The sequence below is a fragment of the Agaricus bisporus genome (genome assembly GCF_000300575.1).
Source record: "Agaricus bisporus var. bisporus H97 unplaced genomic scaffold AGABI2scaffold_16, whole genome shotgun sequence".
Taxonomy (NCBI): Eukaryota; Fungi; Basidiomycota; class Agaricomycetes; order Agaricales; family Agaricaceae; genus Agaricus; species Agaricus bisporus.
In genome coordinates this window covers 471,561-488,270 of record NW_006267351.1, presented here as the reverse complement: position 1 = coordinate 488,270, position 16,710 = coordinate 471,561, and the positions used below count along the sequence as shown (strand labels likewise).

The 16,710-nt window shown below is 46.4% G+C and overlaps 4 protein-coding genes across 4 annotated transcripts; 2 read left to right on the top strand and 2 right to left on the bottom strand.

Annotated features, from left to right (window-relative positions):
- Positions 1-436: 436 nt before the first annotated feature.
- On the bottom strand, positions 437-2,363 carry AGABI2DRAFT_79322 (hypothetical protein; the record flags this gene model as incomplete). Its single annotated transcript, XM_006457266.1, has 3 exons — positions 437-509; positions 563-1,261; positions 1,312-2,363. 3 exons carry the CDS (start codon positions 2,361-2,363, stop codon positions 437-439), a joined length of 1,824 nt encoding a protein of 607 aa, XP_006457329.1.
- A 751-nt stretch (positions 2,364-3,114) lies between these two features.
- On the bottom strand, positions 3,115-6,756 carry AGABI2DRAFT_212668 (hypothetical protein; the record flags this gene model as incomplete). The annotated part of the gene is made up of 18 exons (XM_006457265.1): positions 3,115-3,294; positions 3,358-3,559; positions 3,614-4,078; positions 4,137-4,505; positions 4,555-4,664; positions 4,717-4,786; positions 4,848-5,120; positions 5,175-5,248; positions 5,310-5,467; positions 5,536-5,647; positions 5,707-5,774; positions 5,835-5,927; positions 5,981-5,991; positions 6,050-6,105; positions 6,158-6,236; positions 6,286-6,356; positions 6,410-6,526; positions 6,583-6,756. The coding sequence occupies 18 exons, from the start codon at positions 6,754-6,756 to the stop codon at positions 3,115-3,117; spliced, it is 2,682 nt and encodes an 893-aa protein (XP_006457328.1).
- Positions 6,757-8,121: 1,365 nt separating this feature from the next.
- On the top strand, positions 8,122-10,861 carry AGABI2DRAFT_123198 (hypothetical protein; the record flags this gene model as incomplete). Its single annotated transcript, XM_006457264.1, has 8 exons — positions 8,122-8,285; positions 8,342-8,441; positions 8,491-9,231; positions 9,283-9,449; positions 9,496-9,744; positions 9,797-10,135; positions 10,188-10,241; positions 10,297-10,861. 8 exons carry the CDS (start codon positions 8,122-8,124, stop codon positions 10,859-10,861), a joined length of 2,379 nt encoding a protein of 792 aa, XP_006457327.1.
- A 648-nt stretch (positions 10,862-11,509) lies between these two features.
- Positions 11,510-13,954, top strand: AGABI2DRAFT_196082 (hypothetical protein). Its single transcript, XM_006457263.1, has 12 exons — positions 11,510-11,766; positions 11,829-12,072; positions 12,126-12,378; positions 12,435-12,560; positions 12,616-12,634; positions 12,688-12,921; positions 12,976-13,066; positions 13,118-13,154; positions 13,213-13,266; positions 13,321-13,552; positions 13,615-13,720; positions 13,783-13,954. The coding sequence occupies exons 1-12, from the start codon at positions 11,584-11,586 to the stop codon at positions 13,863-13,865; spliced, it is 1,662 nt and encodes a 553-aa protein (XP_006457326.1). The 5' UTR covers positions 11,510-11,583; the 3' UTR covers positions 13,866-13,954.
- The last annotated feature ends 2,756 nt before the right edge of the window (positions 13,955-16,710 follow it).

The following is a 16,710-nucleotide window of genomic DNA, read 5'->3' as shown; positions in this document are numbered from 1 at the left end:
TTCTTGACACAAACAGACGATAGTACTAACAACCAACTAATACACAATCAAAAGAGACTAGAGAAAAAGAAAAAAAGGAAATAATAAAACCGAGACAAGGGGACACATGAACACAAACAAAAAGCCAGATTTCACATAGAAATGAAAAATGAGGAGAGGGGAGGGGAGGGAAAGAGAAGAAGAAAGGTTACGACACAAATCAGAACAAGCAAATATATGTATGTATGTATGTACTAAAACGTGCGTGGCCCATCGTCCGGAGAAGTAAAAAAAAAGGAATATATACTTGCGAGAAGGGTTAACGAGGAAAATGGTTTGCAGGGAGGAGAAGAAAACCAAGATAGCGAGCGTAGTACTGGACAAATGACCGAACTAGGAGCAGCTGTACAACCAATGCTAATAGCAAAAGAAAAAAACACAATGCGATCACCAAACACTAGAGGCTAGGCGTGCGTGGCGCTTGGTCCTTGGGATGCTTCACCCGGAACTCTGCGATTTGGCAAATGTGACTGTGATAACTCAGGTCAGAAACAGGCCGAACGAAAAAAAAGTTGCAACTTACTCTGAAGGGAAGTGTGCATTCGGGAACCCTACCACCTTCTCCAGATACGCTTTATCTACCTCTCCAAGCACCGCGTTCACGCCTAGATTGGCTGTGGAATACCAGATGTAGTCAATGGTGCCCTGGAAAGGTGGTGTGTGATTTGTCAACGGTTCGCCAACCCCAAGCGACGAATTTGCACTCTTCAACCCAAGTCGATGCCGTGGACCCTCTGACGTATATCGTCCATACGTATGCGACATAAAATCAGGATGGTCCGCCGCCAAAGTTCCATTATTCAAAAACTCATACACACCCGACTGGGGTATAGAGTTGAAATCTCCAGCAATGATCAGCGGAATCTTCGTCCCGTCAGAATACGCGGGCGGTGGGCGTGTAGGCGGTGGGCTACTCCCCCCATCACTATGCTGCTGTGGAGGTCGGGGAGGAAGTCTAGAGAAATTGTTGGCAATTTTCTCAACCTCTTCGACAAGGAGCGCGACTTGAACGAGCTTGACGTCACGGTATGCAGGATGAGAATGAATATGGGTGTTGGCGATGATGAATCGAGTTCCCGTTTGCTTGTCTTCCATCAGACAGACAACGGCGATATGGTCTTTGCCTAAAACACGATTGAACATATCGTCTGTCTTCTTAAAGTCTTGCCGTTGCATGGCGACCGCGCTGAACTCGATCAGCTGCTTCTCTACAAGTTGAAATCTAATATGGCATTAGAAAAACGACGAAAGCTGTAGTTCTGAGAAACGCACCTGGACGTCTTGTAGAATATGGCACACCCATCAACAAACCTCCGTTCCTGTTCATTGTCCATTGTCTTTGCCCTCGATTTTGGCGAATAAACGCCCGTGTAATCGCGCGAAAGGTGCTTGGAGAAATATTCCTCATATTGGGCCACGTCCATTTCTTGCACGCACAAAAAGTCGGCGTCCGAAGCTAGAAGCTCGTTCAAAATCAACTCCTTCCTGTAGTCCCACAGCAATGCCCATGCGGGTGTATATCCATACAGCCGTTCCGTCGCATACTTTTCACAAAGGATGTTGTAAGAAAGTACACTGATGTTTTCCGAATTTGGATCACTCATGAGCGCCTGCTGCTCTACCTGAGATAGGAGATATTTCCAGGTTCGTTCGGGGGGAGGGGCAGGGACAGGACCCGTATCTCTGAGATAAGATATAAGAGCGGGCGTGCCGTCCTTTTGGACGAGGGATTTGAGTGTAGCGTCCAACGGATTACCCTCGACACCAAACGTCTGTAGGTGATGCAAACTTCCAACTTCCGGAGGAAGGGTAGAGAGGTGATTGTCAAACACATACAACTCTTTCAGCTGGGTGAGCATTCCTAATTCGGGGGGAAGGGAAGTGAGATTGTTGCCAGACAAATCGAGTAGCTCGAGGTGTCGTAGCTTGGCAATTTCCGGCGGTATTGAGGATAGAGCGTTATGGTTGAGATAGAGTGTGACAAGAAAGGTGAATGAGAAGAGGCCGGAAGAGGAAGGCAGATTCTTGATGTTGACGCCACCCATGTCCAATGAAGTCCAATTGTTTTCCGGTGGGCGCAAGGAGAAGGGACGAGGAGTGAGGGAGATGGGAGCTACGTGTGCGGTTACGGAGGGGTGATGATTATTGGGAGAACCTTCCGCGTGAGTGTGGACTGAGGAAGGAGAAGAGTCGCCGGATATGCCATTGACTTCGGGTGGCGGTTTATTTGGATTTGCGATGGTGATCGCGGACTTTGTTACAGATCTTGCGGCCATGGCGTTTGCACGAGCGCGGTGGTGGGGGGATCGCGAAGACCGAACCATCTTTGATACAGATGAGGACAAAGAAAAAAAGAAAGAAAAAGTGATACCGACGCACCTCGCATTTGAGCAACTGCTGCTGCCAATGTTGCGACATGATCTGGCCGTTGGAGCTGGCTGGGGATCCCTGGCCATAGGGATGCTGGGGATGGGATGTGCCATTGGGTGGGGACGGGTAATGGGGCAAAGAGTTGTGGTGGTGGTGTTGGAGGGGATGGGAGAGAGGATGGTGCGCGGGATGGTGCTGGAGGGGATTCACTGCGCCATTGGCGTAGAGGGCATAGCCAGGAGACGGGGGCGGGCCGACGGCGGACTGAGCGCCGGGCGGGACGAGGATGGCGTGGTGGGGCCGAGACCACGGAGACTGGTCGTGTGGGTTTGCGAGTTTGTGGTTGATTCCGGGGGATTGCTGAGGATAGTACATGGCATGTCCCGCAAAAGAATGCGGGTCTGGCAGAGGCTCAGTGAGTCCAAAATGGGGCAGTGACAGACCAGCGGGCTTTTTCAGGCGTTGCAAGTGCTCTGCGTCGAGTCAGCAGCAGAGTGGCCAGAAGAAAGAGCACAAACAGCACCAGCAGCTGACTCAGCATTCCTCACTCCAGTCCGCCTCTTCTCTCCGCTTCACCACCTCGGTCGCTGCTCCCACCCGCAGCTTATCAGTCCACTTATTCTTGATCTCGCTTGTCCTGGACCATAATACGTGTAACGCATATCACATCTACACAACGTGAACAAACTTCTCCAAACCCTCCGCTTAAGTATCAACCCCAACAATAGAGCTCAGGTAAACCTCGTAATCCTCTTCTTTCGCCACATCTCCCGTAACTCGTAATGCTCGCAAGAGCAGTCTATACACTCCATTCTCTACCACTGTCCCATTCGCGTACGTTGGCGTCTCCCAGGCGAATGAATAATACCCATTCACATTAGGATTCTTTCCAAATCAGATTATTAGCTTTCAAAAAATCTCTCTTACGCTAACTTCATATTCACTCACGTCAGAGTTCCGCGAAACGAAATTATACTCTAATATAGATCCTATTGTCTCCACTTGAGCAAAACTTCCCGGTGCTGTTGATGTGGGGAAAGAAATAAATGGTCTTGCTCCGTTGTCGACATCCCTACTATTCAATGTCGTATTGATTTGAATATCCCGATCCACAAGGTCAACTACCACACGCGGGGATCCAAACACTTGTCTATAAACAAGTTTTTAGCATTCATGTCTTTTACAAGTTAGCAAATCAACTCACCGCCAAATTAATGTCGGAATGTCTCCACCTTCAAATGTATAATTCATAGCTCCCTGCTGAACATTCCCTTCACTATCAATGATAGTAGGAACATTCACACCAAAAAAAGAATCAGTATCGTCAATCACTTGTTTATCGATCAACGACCCAGTCAACCCAAGATACACAACATGAAAACTCTGACTCCCATCATCAATATCAATAAACCCAGAATACACCGGAAAGGTTGTCCTATCCAGTCCAGTAGGTCCAAAAATCTCGGCAGTCACGTTTTGCGAATCACCAGGTCCCAAAGTGAATTTCGAGGGACTGATAGATACAGTCGCTGTGGAATTTGATAGAGGAACTGGACCGGGCGCTGGGGCGATAGAGTCAGCTTGGACAGTTAAAGCCGTACCAGCTGGAACATGACTAAGAATATACTCCTTTGACGATTTTCCTGCATTCAAAACACTAAAGCTCTGCCTAAACAATAATAATCAAAAAATTCCCCCAAAAAAATAGTGTCACACACAAAACCTACTTTGGTTCAGCATGCGCAGTATCATTCACAATCAACTCCGTCGGCATAACAATCGTCTCCGCATGCACAGCATCATAAACATTAACCAACCCAGCTCCTTGTTGCGTCACCGTTTGTAATGGATCACCTTCAATTTTAGTAGAAGGCACTTTCTGTCCAGTAGATTCCAATAACGAACGAACGCCTCTTGCAAGTTCAACATCCTTGCCTCGAGCTTGAAGAATCAGAGCAGCACTGCCAGCAGCGAATGGTGTAGCCATGGATGTTCCAGATGCAACACCAAATGTACCATCAGGTAATGTGGAAAGAATGTTTCCACCTGGCGTCGCTATAGCGGGTTTGAAGTAGAAATCATTACTGGGTCCGTAACTGTACTGCTGTTAAAAGCGTGGTTTTTTTAGGATTACTTAGTGGGTACCTGGTAAAAATGGATATGAGGCCCCCGAATGGGTTAGGAAAATCGGCCGATCCTCCATGTTGCGGAAAGGTTAATGTAACAGGAGTACCAGCAACAAATTGCTGTACAAGCTACGAGAAAATCGTAAGATAGAAGAACATGAATTAGGACAATCAAGCTCACCCATTCACCGTCGGCTTGTTGAATAATCGAAGCAGTAAAAGATCCCAGATCCATCGACGTGAAAAACTCGCTACAAAAATCACATGCATCAACGACAACCAAGATCACCTATTCCCAAACACAAAACTCACTCATAGATCAAAACAACTTGAGCTCCTTTCGCAGCTGCATTTGTCAATTTTTGAACAGCAGTACATGACCCATTCCGAATGATCACAACCATATCAGATAAATCCGGTGTCGAATCCGGGAGTGGGTTACATGCGTCGTCTTCGACTGTAGTTGAATTCGAAGTAGCGTATATAGGAAAGGTACCGTTGACAGGAAGTGGGAGGGTATCCAGATAAGTTATCGGGTCGTGTTTGACTCCACCGACGGTTGCGTTTTGAAGAGGAATAGCGTAGCTTTAATATTTGTCAGTTTCATAGTATGACTAAAAGAGACATTGAAGTTCTTACTTGTCGGTACTAGCAACAGAGATAACGTCGATACCGTTCCCAGGGCTAGACGTATACCAAGATCCCCAAATACCCTAAACCCTCAGTCAATAACCGGTGCCGGTATAGAGTGGGTGGAGGGATCTATAAACTCACATCGTTTCCAGCAGCAATAGTCACAACCTTTCCTTGCTCAACAAATCGACTTGTCAAAACTGCTGAAATGGATTCGGTCCAACCATCGGTCCCACCAATTGATAACGTCAATATATCTTGTTCATCGATGAATGCCATTAACAGTGCATCCACAAGAACTAGAAAATCACGCGAGTTGAAAATTGTTTGTGTCTGCTACTTTGGAAAGAAATGTACGACAACGTACCATCGTCAGCGACAGATCCAGAACATCCAAAGACCCTATACATAGAAAGTGACGCTTCGTATGCCACACCGCTGATATTGAATTCATTCCCCGGGTCAGCAGCAATGATGCCCTGTAGTTCCAAAAAGATGTAAAAAATGAAAGTAGAGGAATTTCAAGAGGGAGACTCACTGCTACATGTGTGCCGTGTCCACTACATTTGTCCATAGGATCATCGTCAGGTGCGGGAGTATTCGTACCTGTAAAGGGGAGCATGTGTGAGATTTGGGTTTATGAAATTTATGGGAGTCTATATCGACCATCGTAGTCATCCCCGACGAAATCATATCCACCAACGATTTTAAACCCTGGTCCAAAACCACCTCCAAGAGATGGATGAGTATAATCGACACCTAGAACATTCAATCCCTTTCCAGATTTCTTGAAGATCATAAATCATTCATACCCGAGTCAATGCTAAAAAAAAGAGAGATGAGAGAAAGGCGCAAAAAAAAGGATCGAATGGGTTGCTTACATGCCGATTTTGATTCCTTTACCAGTAATCCCCTCGGCATGAAGTTTATCAACACCCTATAAGAAAATGTAAGAGGAAGACTAGATATGAACAAGTGGAGGTTCTCACCGTAGCAACGTGAGTACCTTCAGTGTCAGGTGGAATGGCAGGATCGTTCCGACCGGTAACGGTATATTTTGATACAGGTCTAGCAAAAACCTCCGTTCCTATATATTTATACGAGGATGAGAACATACTTTGGGATACTGAATTGCCGCACGGGCCGGACATCTTTCACTCCTGGTGCAGATTTTAACGCAGAAACATCCTTGGTTCATTTCTTTTAGCTTCGTTGGTAGACAAGAGCATACGATCGCTTACTTGAGGATTGTCCAACGTGATTGAAGCCCCAACAAAAAGGCCTTCAGCCTTATATTGTTTCGTAACATTGAAAGTCACATTCCGAGCTTTGAGATGTTCAAACAGAAGCTCGTGTGGCTTTACAAATAAATCCATGAGTACAAGTTTCAAAGGTCCAGAACCAGGGCACATACTGATAAAGTAGAACGCTCTGAGGGAGGAATCTGGGATGTATCCTCAACTTCAACAATAAATCTGTTGCTTGCGGTTGGGAGATTGGATTTGTGTTGGACACTGGAAATGGATTTGATCGCGGCCAACACCAAATGTATGTTCAGCAAAAAGATAAGCAACGTTCGAGCCTTCATCATGGTAACGGTAAAGCAGCGCAAAAGACAACTCTTAATCTTAAAGTATCATCGATGTTTTATACCAGACAATTTCCAAGAGCAAACACTTTTTCGAAGCGATAGTTGAACCGAAGTCGCCCCAGTACGTCCTGCCCATTGGTGAACCTGTTCACGCACTGTGTTGGGCTCCACAGTGCGCGCACAAATAGGCAACGCGTCTGAGAGAATATTCTAAAAATTGGTTGAATTTACCACAAATGAATATAGGCGGGGCCTATTGGGAGGAGTTAATTTTCCGGTATTATTCCTGGATACAGATAAGTCGAAGGCCAAGTATATGTGGAGCCGACGGCAAGGATTGACCCGTAGATTATCAGATTTTTCGATGACATAGTACGAGTCCTTCGCGGCTTTCATTACCATCCCCGATACTCGGATATCTCTGCATTGAGTTTGCAAGCTAGGCAGGCAGCCGACGGTTGAGAGATTCGGGGCTCGATCATTTCACTCGAGGTTCGACCCCGAATAGTAAGTCAAAAATGAACACTTCAGCAATAAAAAGAAGTGGTTGTTCGGATGAGTCTAAATGGAAGCCCCTCGAATCACGGTTTGCGGTGAAGAGTTGTTAGGCAACTGTCATTGTTAAGTATGCCGCCTGTGCCGGTAATCTTTCGTGGACCTTGCAGTAAGCTTGATCGCGACCGTTGCAGGGTTCTTTCTCCCAGTAGCTGCGTAATTTTTCTAGAAAGGGCTTGTGGGCATGTGTTCGTCTCCTATGGGGGTTCGACGGTGAAATTGCGAATGATGTTGGAGTGACGATTGGAGTCGAAGCAAAGCTCGGGAAGTTCCATTCCGGCGCCGTCGGCGCCGATGATCCGGGTTTCGTCGGTGACATCGTAGTGACATCCATTACGCTGTTCGCCACAACCACCGCGTAGTCTGGTCCTAAGTCCTTACCGGCATACCTGGTGTCTCCTTCGAACATGATTTCACCGCCGCCTTCTGTGCCGTTGAGCTACACTGTTGTGCAATCAACACCGCATAGCGGAAAGTATGGGCCTGAACATATACTCCTGGACAAGCCTTCAGACCAAGCTAGCAGATGGAGCGGCGCGTACCAAGGGAACACTGCGAAACAGTGGATTTTGCTCAAGCTAGACCAGATGTCTGTTCTAAGTGTGTAGGCTTTCGTGACGCCCACCGCTTACTGAATCTAAATGTCGTGCAATCATCAGAAACGATAGCTTTTGGAAAGGCAAGTATTCTTTCAGTCGCAAGGCTTGATCCGCTGAAGAGTATCTTCAGTTTTCGAAACGTACGCTCTTCATGCCCAGCCCCAAAATCCGTTTCATCTGACTCGTGGTTCAAGCACATCCATGTAACATGAAAGACTTCAAGGTATACGTCGGAATTACAGAAGAAAACCTAGTCCAAGTGTTACATGGTGGCCTCAAGAATGACACGACTGCCGAAGCATTTCCCATCCGCCATGTCAACAATGCTCACGTATGTTTCCCAACCCGCTACGTCAAGATTGTCCCTCTATCGTGCGTTGATGGCCTTCGCGTTGCAGTTGTTGTATAACGATATTCTGGTCCCACAGTGCGCATGGCCAGAATTTCCATACTTCAATATGGCACGTTGCATTGAACGGAATCTCGGATAAGAAATATGTTGATCACATATACCGCATACATGAGGAGGTGCGAGGTTTGCCACCGCGCCAGGGCTCTCATTCACCTGAATCTCCAGCACCGAGAAAGCACTGTTCTTCGTCACGTTCTCAAGCACTTGAGACAACGCCGTCTCCTTACTCCATATCAAGATATCCTCTCGCGAGCTTTCACAAACGTTGAACACCCTTTAATCACCCAATTACACGCCACTCTGGTTCTTGGAGGTGCATTTAAAGATGCGGAGAAGCACCTTCAAACCCTTTCTTCCTCTGGCCTCTTCTCATCGTATCTCCAATCTTCACATCCTTATGCAGTATGGGACAGGATATCGCAAGCAGGCGATGATGAAATACCATCCCCGAGGAGCGGTCACGCCATGTGTATAGACGCTGTTAATGAAGTTATCTACCTCCACGGAGGCTACAATGGCGAGAATTGTTTGGACGATTTTTGGGCGTATAACATCAAAGACGAGAGGTGGCACAAGCTTATGGATTCAACGCACAGTAAAAATGGACCAAGTACTAGAAGCTGTCATAAGATGACTTTGGACTGCAAGACTGGCATTATCTATGTTCTCGGCAGATTAACAGATGTTGATGCTGCCAGGGCGCCTCTTTCTCGCCAGGGCCCCACAAATACGACCGCCACAGGACCGCAGAGCTCTCATAGATCCCAATCTCACTTACCTTTCCCTTCCCTACCTCCCCTACCGACGAGCGATCCACCTTCCAACACCTATTGTTCTGATTTCTACCTCTATCACACAAGAGGGCCAGAAGAAGGAGTATGGAAGTACATCTCCTTCGATACAGCCGTGAGTGTATACCTCCCATCTCATATGTTGCTATTCCTGAAACTCTTGCAGAGCAGTGGAGGCCCTCCCCTAGTCTTTGATCACCAGATGGTTGTCGATAGCGAAGCGCAAGCTCTCTACGTCTTCGGTGGGCGAGTACTTGATGGTGACTGGGATACTTACAAATATGCTGGTCTATATGCGTATAACCTTAAGTCGTCACGGTGGAAATTACTCCAGTATGTCTATAAGCTTCTTCTCAAGGCATTTTACTGATGAGAGTAGGCCCGCAGATAACTCGCCTGCTACGATACCCCCACGCTACGGTCACTCAATGGTTTTGGACTCGAACACGAGAACTTTATTTATCTTCGGGGGCCAAAAAGAGGAGAAATATCTTTCAGACATGTACACGTACAATCTGAGTACGAGTACTGTCACAGAGTTATTCTCGAACTTTACCCTGGAAGGTGGACCAACTGCATGCTTTACTCAAAGAGCGGTGATTGATACCGACTTGAAGGAGATCTACGTGTAAGTCGTTCTCTACTTTCCATGATTTTTTAAACTAAGGGCTTTGGTTTAGATTCTGCGGTCTCGTCACAGATGCTTTCGGTATGACGGGATATCTTCCAGGGGACCTCTACAACTGGGTGTATAGATATAATACAAGGCCAGGCACTTGGACCCATATTCGGCCTGAAGGCGATCGACCAAATCCGAAACCCCGTTCGGTGCCAAAGAAAGTCGAGGAACCACGTCCGAGATATGCGCACGATGTCGTATATCACCCCAGATCTAAGCGACTTTACCTGTTCGGTGGCAATGCGAATCTCAGGGGTCCAAAGGACGAGGATGCGATGGTAGACGATGCGTTTGATGGAATTCAGAAGATGAGCGATTTCTGGAAAATGGAAGTGCGCAGGTGGGTGGTATATTGTATTTTTGGGCAGAAGACAAACTCAAAGGTTTGATAGACCCGGGTCTGAGGAGATAATCAGAAAAGCTACATATCACATCCGGCGTCAACAGTAGGCATTTCTTTCATTTATTGATTTATATGCCGGGCGTTCATGGTCAACCTAGATTCCGTGAAATGTGCGAGGAAAGAACGCCCTCTGAGGCACTCAATTTTTTGAAAACCCAAGTCTCTCCTGTTGTCAACCATGACGATCAAAAGGAAACAGAAGACTATCGGTCTCTAACGACGTTCCTCCTCGCACCAAAAGCATCTCCGCTCGTCATACCTCCTGTCTTTCCTAAATCTGCGTCATCCAAGGATAACCCATCACCATTATCGGAAAAAAGCTCAGGAAGTATCAAAGACGACTGGATAACGGGGTCAAGGGGAACTACCCCAAGTGATGGAACATGGTCAAGCGAGTTGATGGAAGTTTCGGATGATGACACTGAAATGATACATCGAGTTTCTCATCCGAGATTGAGCGCGGATTTGTTGAGATCTGTTGAAGATCCGCTGGAGAAGCAGAAAGGTGGTAAAGGCGTGGCTATGTCTGCGGAGAGATATGCACAGAGGACGGAAGTGTTTGAGTGTTTGTTGGATTTTGTGAGTGAGTGGGATAAGGAGCCGTCTGGAAGTTTGTTGGATTTTGTGACGAGGAATGACTCTAGAGAGGATGATAACCTTTAGTGTAGTCTGATTGTGTATTGAGGCAGTCGTCGAGCGTACCAGATGATGATACTATTGCATGGAGTACCGGTAGCTTTTGCGCTTAAAACGGAGAGACCAGTTGCCTTGATGTAATGAAGAACAAGATGCTTTGAAAAACACAAAGTTACGACGACACTCTGAGCCCATAACTTGGCGCGCCAGATAGACAGTCCTGCCAGCCTGAGTGCCCTCGCCTTGCCGGACGTTGTAGCCATGTTTGAGGGAATTCAAAAGGTGGGCGAATTTTGGTGAGCATTGAGGGAACATCGCGACCATCATGATTTGTTGACTGGTAAGTAGTACTGAGCCCGAAATATACGAGGTACCTTTTCTATCGAAGCAGTATCATTTGACCCGGGTTTATTACGGAACCATTCCTTCCGCTGCTCCTGACAAGTTGCGCTAAAAAGCGGATCTCGAACACATCAGATGTGTAGGCTGCATGCCCTTCAAGCTGTAATTTGGGCGTTAGCATGGCTGCTGCGTGCTCACTGCTCAATATCAATACTCAGTGCGCTGCGGAGAGCTCCACAACCAGGATCTGAACAGTGCAGCTTACCTAATCTCAAGTGCTCGGCATCAAAGCATGTGAAATGCGGCACGCAGTCGGAGCCGCGGTGAGATTGGTTCCAAGTACTTAAGTTGCTCGTCCTGTTGCTCGCCCTTCATCGTCTCTCTCGCGCGCAATAGAGCCCTGGACCATGGCAACAAACATTATAGGAAGGGACAACTTAGCATTTCTTAGCTCTCGCCTCAACCTTGACTTGGCGAAGAGTGTCTTGTTCTACTATGTTTTGGCAACCTGGACTCTCAAAGCCAAGCGTCATCTCGCTGCAAGAGGCCTTGTTACGAGTTTCAAGGAGGTCTATGCTTCAATTGCTAAGGTATGAAATTTATTAATTGCATTCTTATCAATTGTATTCAATATAATTCGGATCACTTGTAGAGAGTTGTACAACTCGCTTTAAAACTTCCCTCGGCCAAAAAATCCGTCGACGAACAGATGTCCAAGGCAAAGCTAGACATCGAAGACAAATTAGTACCTAAAGGTCCAAATGTTGTGAGGCACTTGGCATTACCCGAGGAAAGTCGCTCTTTGGAATGGATTTTGGCTGAGATGGACAAGATGGATAAAGAGTTTGAGCACGCCAGTGATTGGAAAGGTGGAAAAGTCTCTGGGGCTGTCTATCGTGAGTCAATATAATCGAATGAGTCTTGTTCGAACAACTAAACTATTAACCAGATGGTGGAGATGACCTAGAGAAGATTATTGTTGCAGCGTACGAGAGATACTGCGTTTCTAACCCACTTCACCCGGAAGTGTTCCCGACAGTCAGGAAGATGGAGGCGGAAATCGTTGCTATGACACTCAGGATGTATAATCATCCCGATGGTGCTGGGGCTATGACTTCAGGAGGAACGGAATCTATCATCATGGCTATCAAGACTTACAGAGACTGGGCCCGTGCAGTCAAAAACATCACAGAACCCGAAATGTACGAGTTGTCTTCTCTGTTAGGTTGCAGCCCAGTGACATCTGGCTTAACTTCAGGATCATTCCTACCACTGCACATGCTGCCTTCGATAAGGGCGCCTCCTATCTCGGCATCAAGGTTCATACACTCCCCGTAGACAATTACACGAGAAGGGTAGACGTCAAACGAGTCAGACGTGCAATGTCAGTTCTACAATTCTTTCACTATTGTTTTTTGATAACGAACTTTCCATTACAGTAACTCAAATACGATCATGGTGAGTTTCAAAAATTGAGGAGCAACAAATGAACGTGTTGACTTGGCTACTAGATCGTTGGGTCAGCAATCAACTTCCCAGATGGTAACCAAGATGACATCCCCGCTCTCGGTCAGCTCGCCTCCAAGTATAATGTCGGTCTTCATGTCGATTGCTGTCTCGGCAGTTTCATTGTTCCCTTCCTGGAACCCGCTGGACTTGCAGACGGACAAAAGGGCCGCTACAAGCTGCTCCCTTTCGACTTTAGAGTAAAAGGTGTTACGAGTATTAGCTGTGATACCCACAAGGTAACTTTACTCCATCCTCATCAAAACTCGGATAAGGCTAATGATTCACCTTAGTACGGATTCGCCCCCAAGGGTACTTCAGTAATAATGTATCGTGATGCTGAACTGCGCAAGTATCAATACTATCTTCATCCTACATGGAGCGGTGAGCCTCGTTATCAACATCACATCTTGTTCCAACTCTTACACTCCATAGGTGGCGTTTACGCTAGCCCTTCTATTTCTGGGTCTCGGTGCGTTTACTTTGCACCCTTCCTCCACTGTACTAATCTTTGATACAATACCGCATAGCCCTGGAGCATTGTTAGCCGGAACATGGGCTGTGATGCAACACATGGGTTCAAAGTACGATTATAATTCTATTTCTTACTGACAACGAAATGTTGACCCAAATCACAGAGGCTACCTAGAATCTTGTCGGAATATTGTGGGCAGTGCGAGACAAATCGCTGAAGGCATTCGTTCCTCGATACCTGAACTCCATATTGTCGGTGATCCTCCTGCATCTGTGATAGCATTCGGCTCTAGTCATCCAGATGTTGATATCATGGAAGTTGGTGATGTCATGAGTAAACGTGGTTGGCATTTGAATGCTTTACTGGATCCCAAGGCCGTACATATCGCTTGCACGGTAAGATACATTTGAGCCGGTTATCCTTTGACTTTCTTCTCATACCATTTTCTGTTCTTTAGACACTAACTGTGCAGGCTGTGGATCAGTTCCTGGCCGACCTGAAAGATGCAGTCAGAGAGGCTAAAATTGCTCCATCAGGGAAGGGTACAATGGTTGCGTTATACGGTGCGTGTTAAGAGCTCTATTAGTCTTGAATACTTTCATTTATGAATTCCTTCTTTGTATAGGTCTTGGACGATCGAGTGTCGTTGGACCTGCTTTTGTTGGAGAACTGGCCACAGCATTTTTGGACGCACTTTACAAGGCGTAAGAAGGGTAGTATATTGTCGGACTTTTTCTTTTTCTTTTTTTGTATAGTGTCATCATGGTGTCATATGTCAGAATAATACTTGTTTTGAGTGTATGATATCGAACCCGAGGGCTCCAAAGGTGATGCATTGATGAATGAGCGTTCAGAACCGTCTCTTCTTACTATCATCACCCCCAAATCGGAGCATCACACGGCTTTTGAAAGCCTAAGGGATCTACGTGGAATATATCGGATAGGCGAACTAAAGCTTTGTCAATGACGAATCTCTCATCTCAGCTGGTGCCGGACTTAAGGGCGTTCGTCTTTCAGAAGGGTTCGAACTTCGATGCGCTAATACGGTCCGAACCGCGTTACTGATCCGATAAGTTCTCACGAACTGCTTAAACACCTATCAGTGGTTAGTAGTTCGGCCATGCCCCCGGGGTTTTCTGAGTATCGCTCCTCACAACTCACGAAATACAATATGAAAAGCTCATATCATGCCATATATTGAATTTTCTCGAGTGAACTGACATCCAAGTTGGTTGGAGTTTTCAGGCGGCCCAAACTACTGATCATTGATAATTTGGGGGATCTAACCGCTGGTCGCTTTAAATCTCTTCGGCGAGTAGAGACCGAGAGATGTTGAATTCTCATCAGACAGAGCTGGACTGCTGTTTGTTCTACGGAAAATTGCGAACACTGCCTTACTGTCAGAAAAAATGCGCTGCTGCGACATGTCACCGAGTTAAGAAGCTTCGGCGGAAGTACCAGGATCATGCACGCTGATTATATGTAGCTTCTCTTTGGGGCCCTAGGCTGAATGTACAAGATTTGAACCTCTCACATATAATGTCGATGTAACAGAAAATAGATCATATTACATGATCATCTTGAACGGCAGGCTGAGAAAAGTGAAGAAAAGAAAATCAGCGTGATGGCAGCGGTTGAAAACCGAGGAAACAGATTACAGATGGGCTCCGGTTACGTACGCAATATGGCGGTCTCTCAAGATCTCAACACTGCCTTCAAACGAAGCATATACATCTGGAATTCCTAAGCAGAGCGCGGACACAATATTCCGGTGAGAGTTTCGGTGCACCACATAATGATGAACTCGGAGTTTTTCAAGGGCGAGAATGCATTGTTACTCACGAAGGTTACATCTATCCAAAAATAATTTATCCATCCCACTCTTCTTCAAACGGGAGAGCCCGTACCAGACAAGAAACATGTAGTTGTGACAGGTAATAGGGTATAGGAATCCACATGCATTCAAGGACACACCCTGCCCATCGCAACTGAGATAACTTGATAGATCAAGCTCGTAACATATCTATCAGGTGATCGATATGAACACTAATCCAGCGCAGCCAAAGTCCTCGGGCAAGGTAGGAACGGTATTGCACCCCAGTGTTGGAACTGCGGGTAGCAGAGATTGCGGCCGCCAGATTTCTATTCAGGTTTGCGTCCAATTGTAAATACAACACGGTGAGATATACCAACCGCCGTAGAAGATTATCGACGGAGGTGAAAGTGGGACTAAGGGCATGTAATGTGCATCGGGAAAATGGGAGGTCGTTGCGTGTAGAAGATCGGAAGAAAAGTTGTCGAAGATTATACAGAGGCGAAGGGTGTTTGCGAGCACAATATCTAACGTCGTATATTCGAAGCGGCCGGAAGAAAAAATATAGGAGGGTCGTATAGCATCGTTAACATATTTGCCGCTAAAAGCCACCAGCGACAAGAAATCCGGCTTGATCTGCATGATGACATTTGTGAGCGAATAATTGCAGTGGTTCCGTCCAAATGTCCGATAATTAGTTCCTCAAGATTCGGAGAGGCGCAGAGATTTCGAGGGCTTCTAGATCTACCATATTAAAAGCGTCCATACGCCTATGGTGAGCTTACGGGAGTATGAAGTTTGAGATTATCGGGTCGGTTATCCTGAGGGCTCGAAGAAGTATGCATGCTGAAAAGCCAGTCGCAGCGCTTAACCCTCAGCAGCACTACCCACGATTTATGTCTCTAGGCAGCCAAGGCTCGGAAGGCAGAAGGAATGACACAGATGAGGGATTTACTTCTTTATCGAGCATCATTCCTGAGAAAAGCTCGCGTGCTCCCGTCTTCAAGAAAACTTGATTGTTGTGTGAAGAATTTCCCGTACCGTGTTTTGGCTGGATACCGGAATGTTTGTTGATGACTTTATCTGCCATGGTAGGAATAAGCGCTGGTGCTTGCAAGGGTCACTGTGTAGGGCCCGACTCGAAAAAAAGAAGAGAAAAAAGATGACGACATTGCGCGCGACCAGCGAAACGTGACGCTGTTCTCTTGTTTCTCTAACGTAGACATAGAAATGATGGTTGGAGCCCACAGTATTTCTCTCGCTCCTTTGTTCCAGAGACAGGGTATTGATTTTCAAGAACAAGAGTGTTGCGCGCATGTTAAAAGATTCATTCGTCGGTGATTTACTGACGAACGAAAGACTGTCGTCGCTTGACGAGAGGATGTGATGTGGACAAGACATCGGCAAACTTGTGGTTGTCTCCTATGAAGTTGTTGAAGCATGGATGAGCCTGAAAGTATGGAGGTATTGTGGTCGGTTACAGCCGCTCCAAGTTAAAGTTATTATTGCGCTCTTAATTTGGTAATCCTTGGCGGAGATTACATAAGTCTCAAGCTAACGGCATCGCACCTACAGTCCAACTGATCCAGCTCGACTGCATCAACAGCCAAAACTACTAACAGCGATAGACATACACCGATCTATCACCGCAGCGAAGGCTTCAATATTTCTGTCATAATCACTGCGGAGCCAACCATGTTGATTGGATGGAAGTAATTGAACTAACGTGGAACTAGCTCA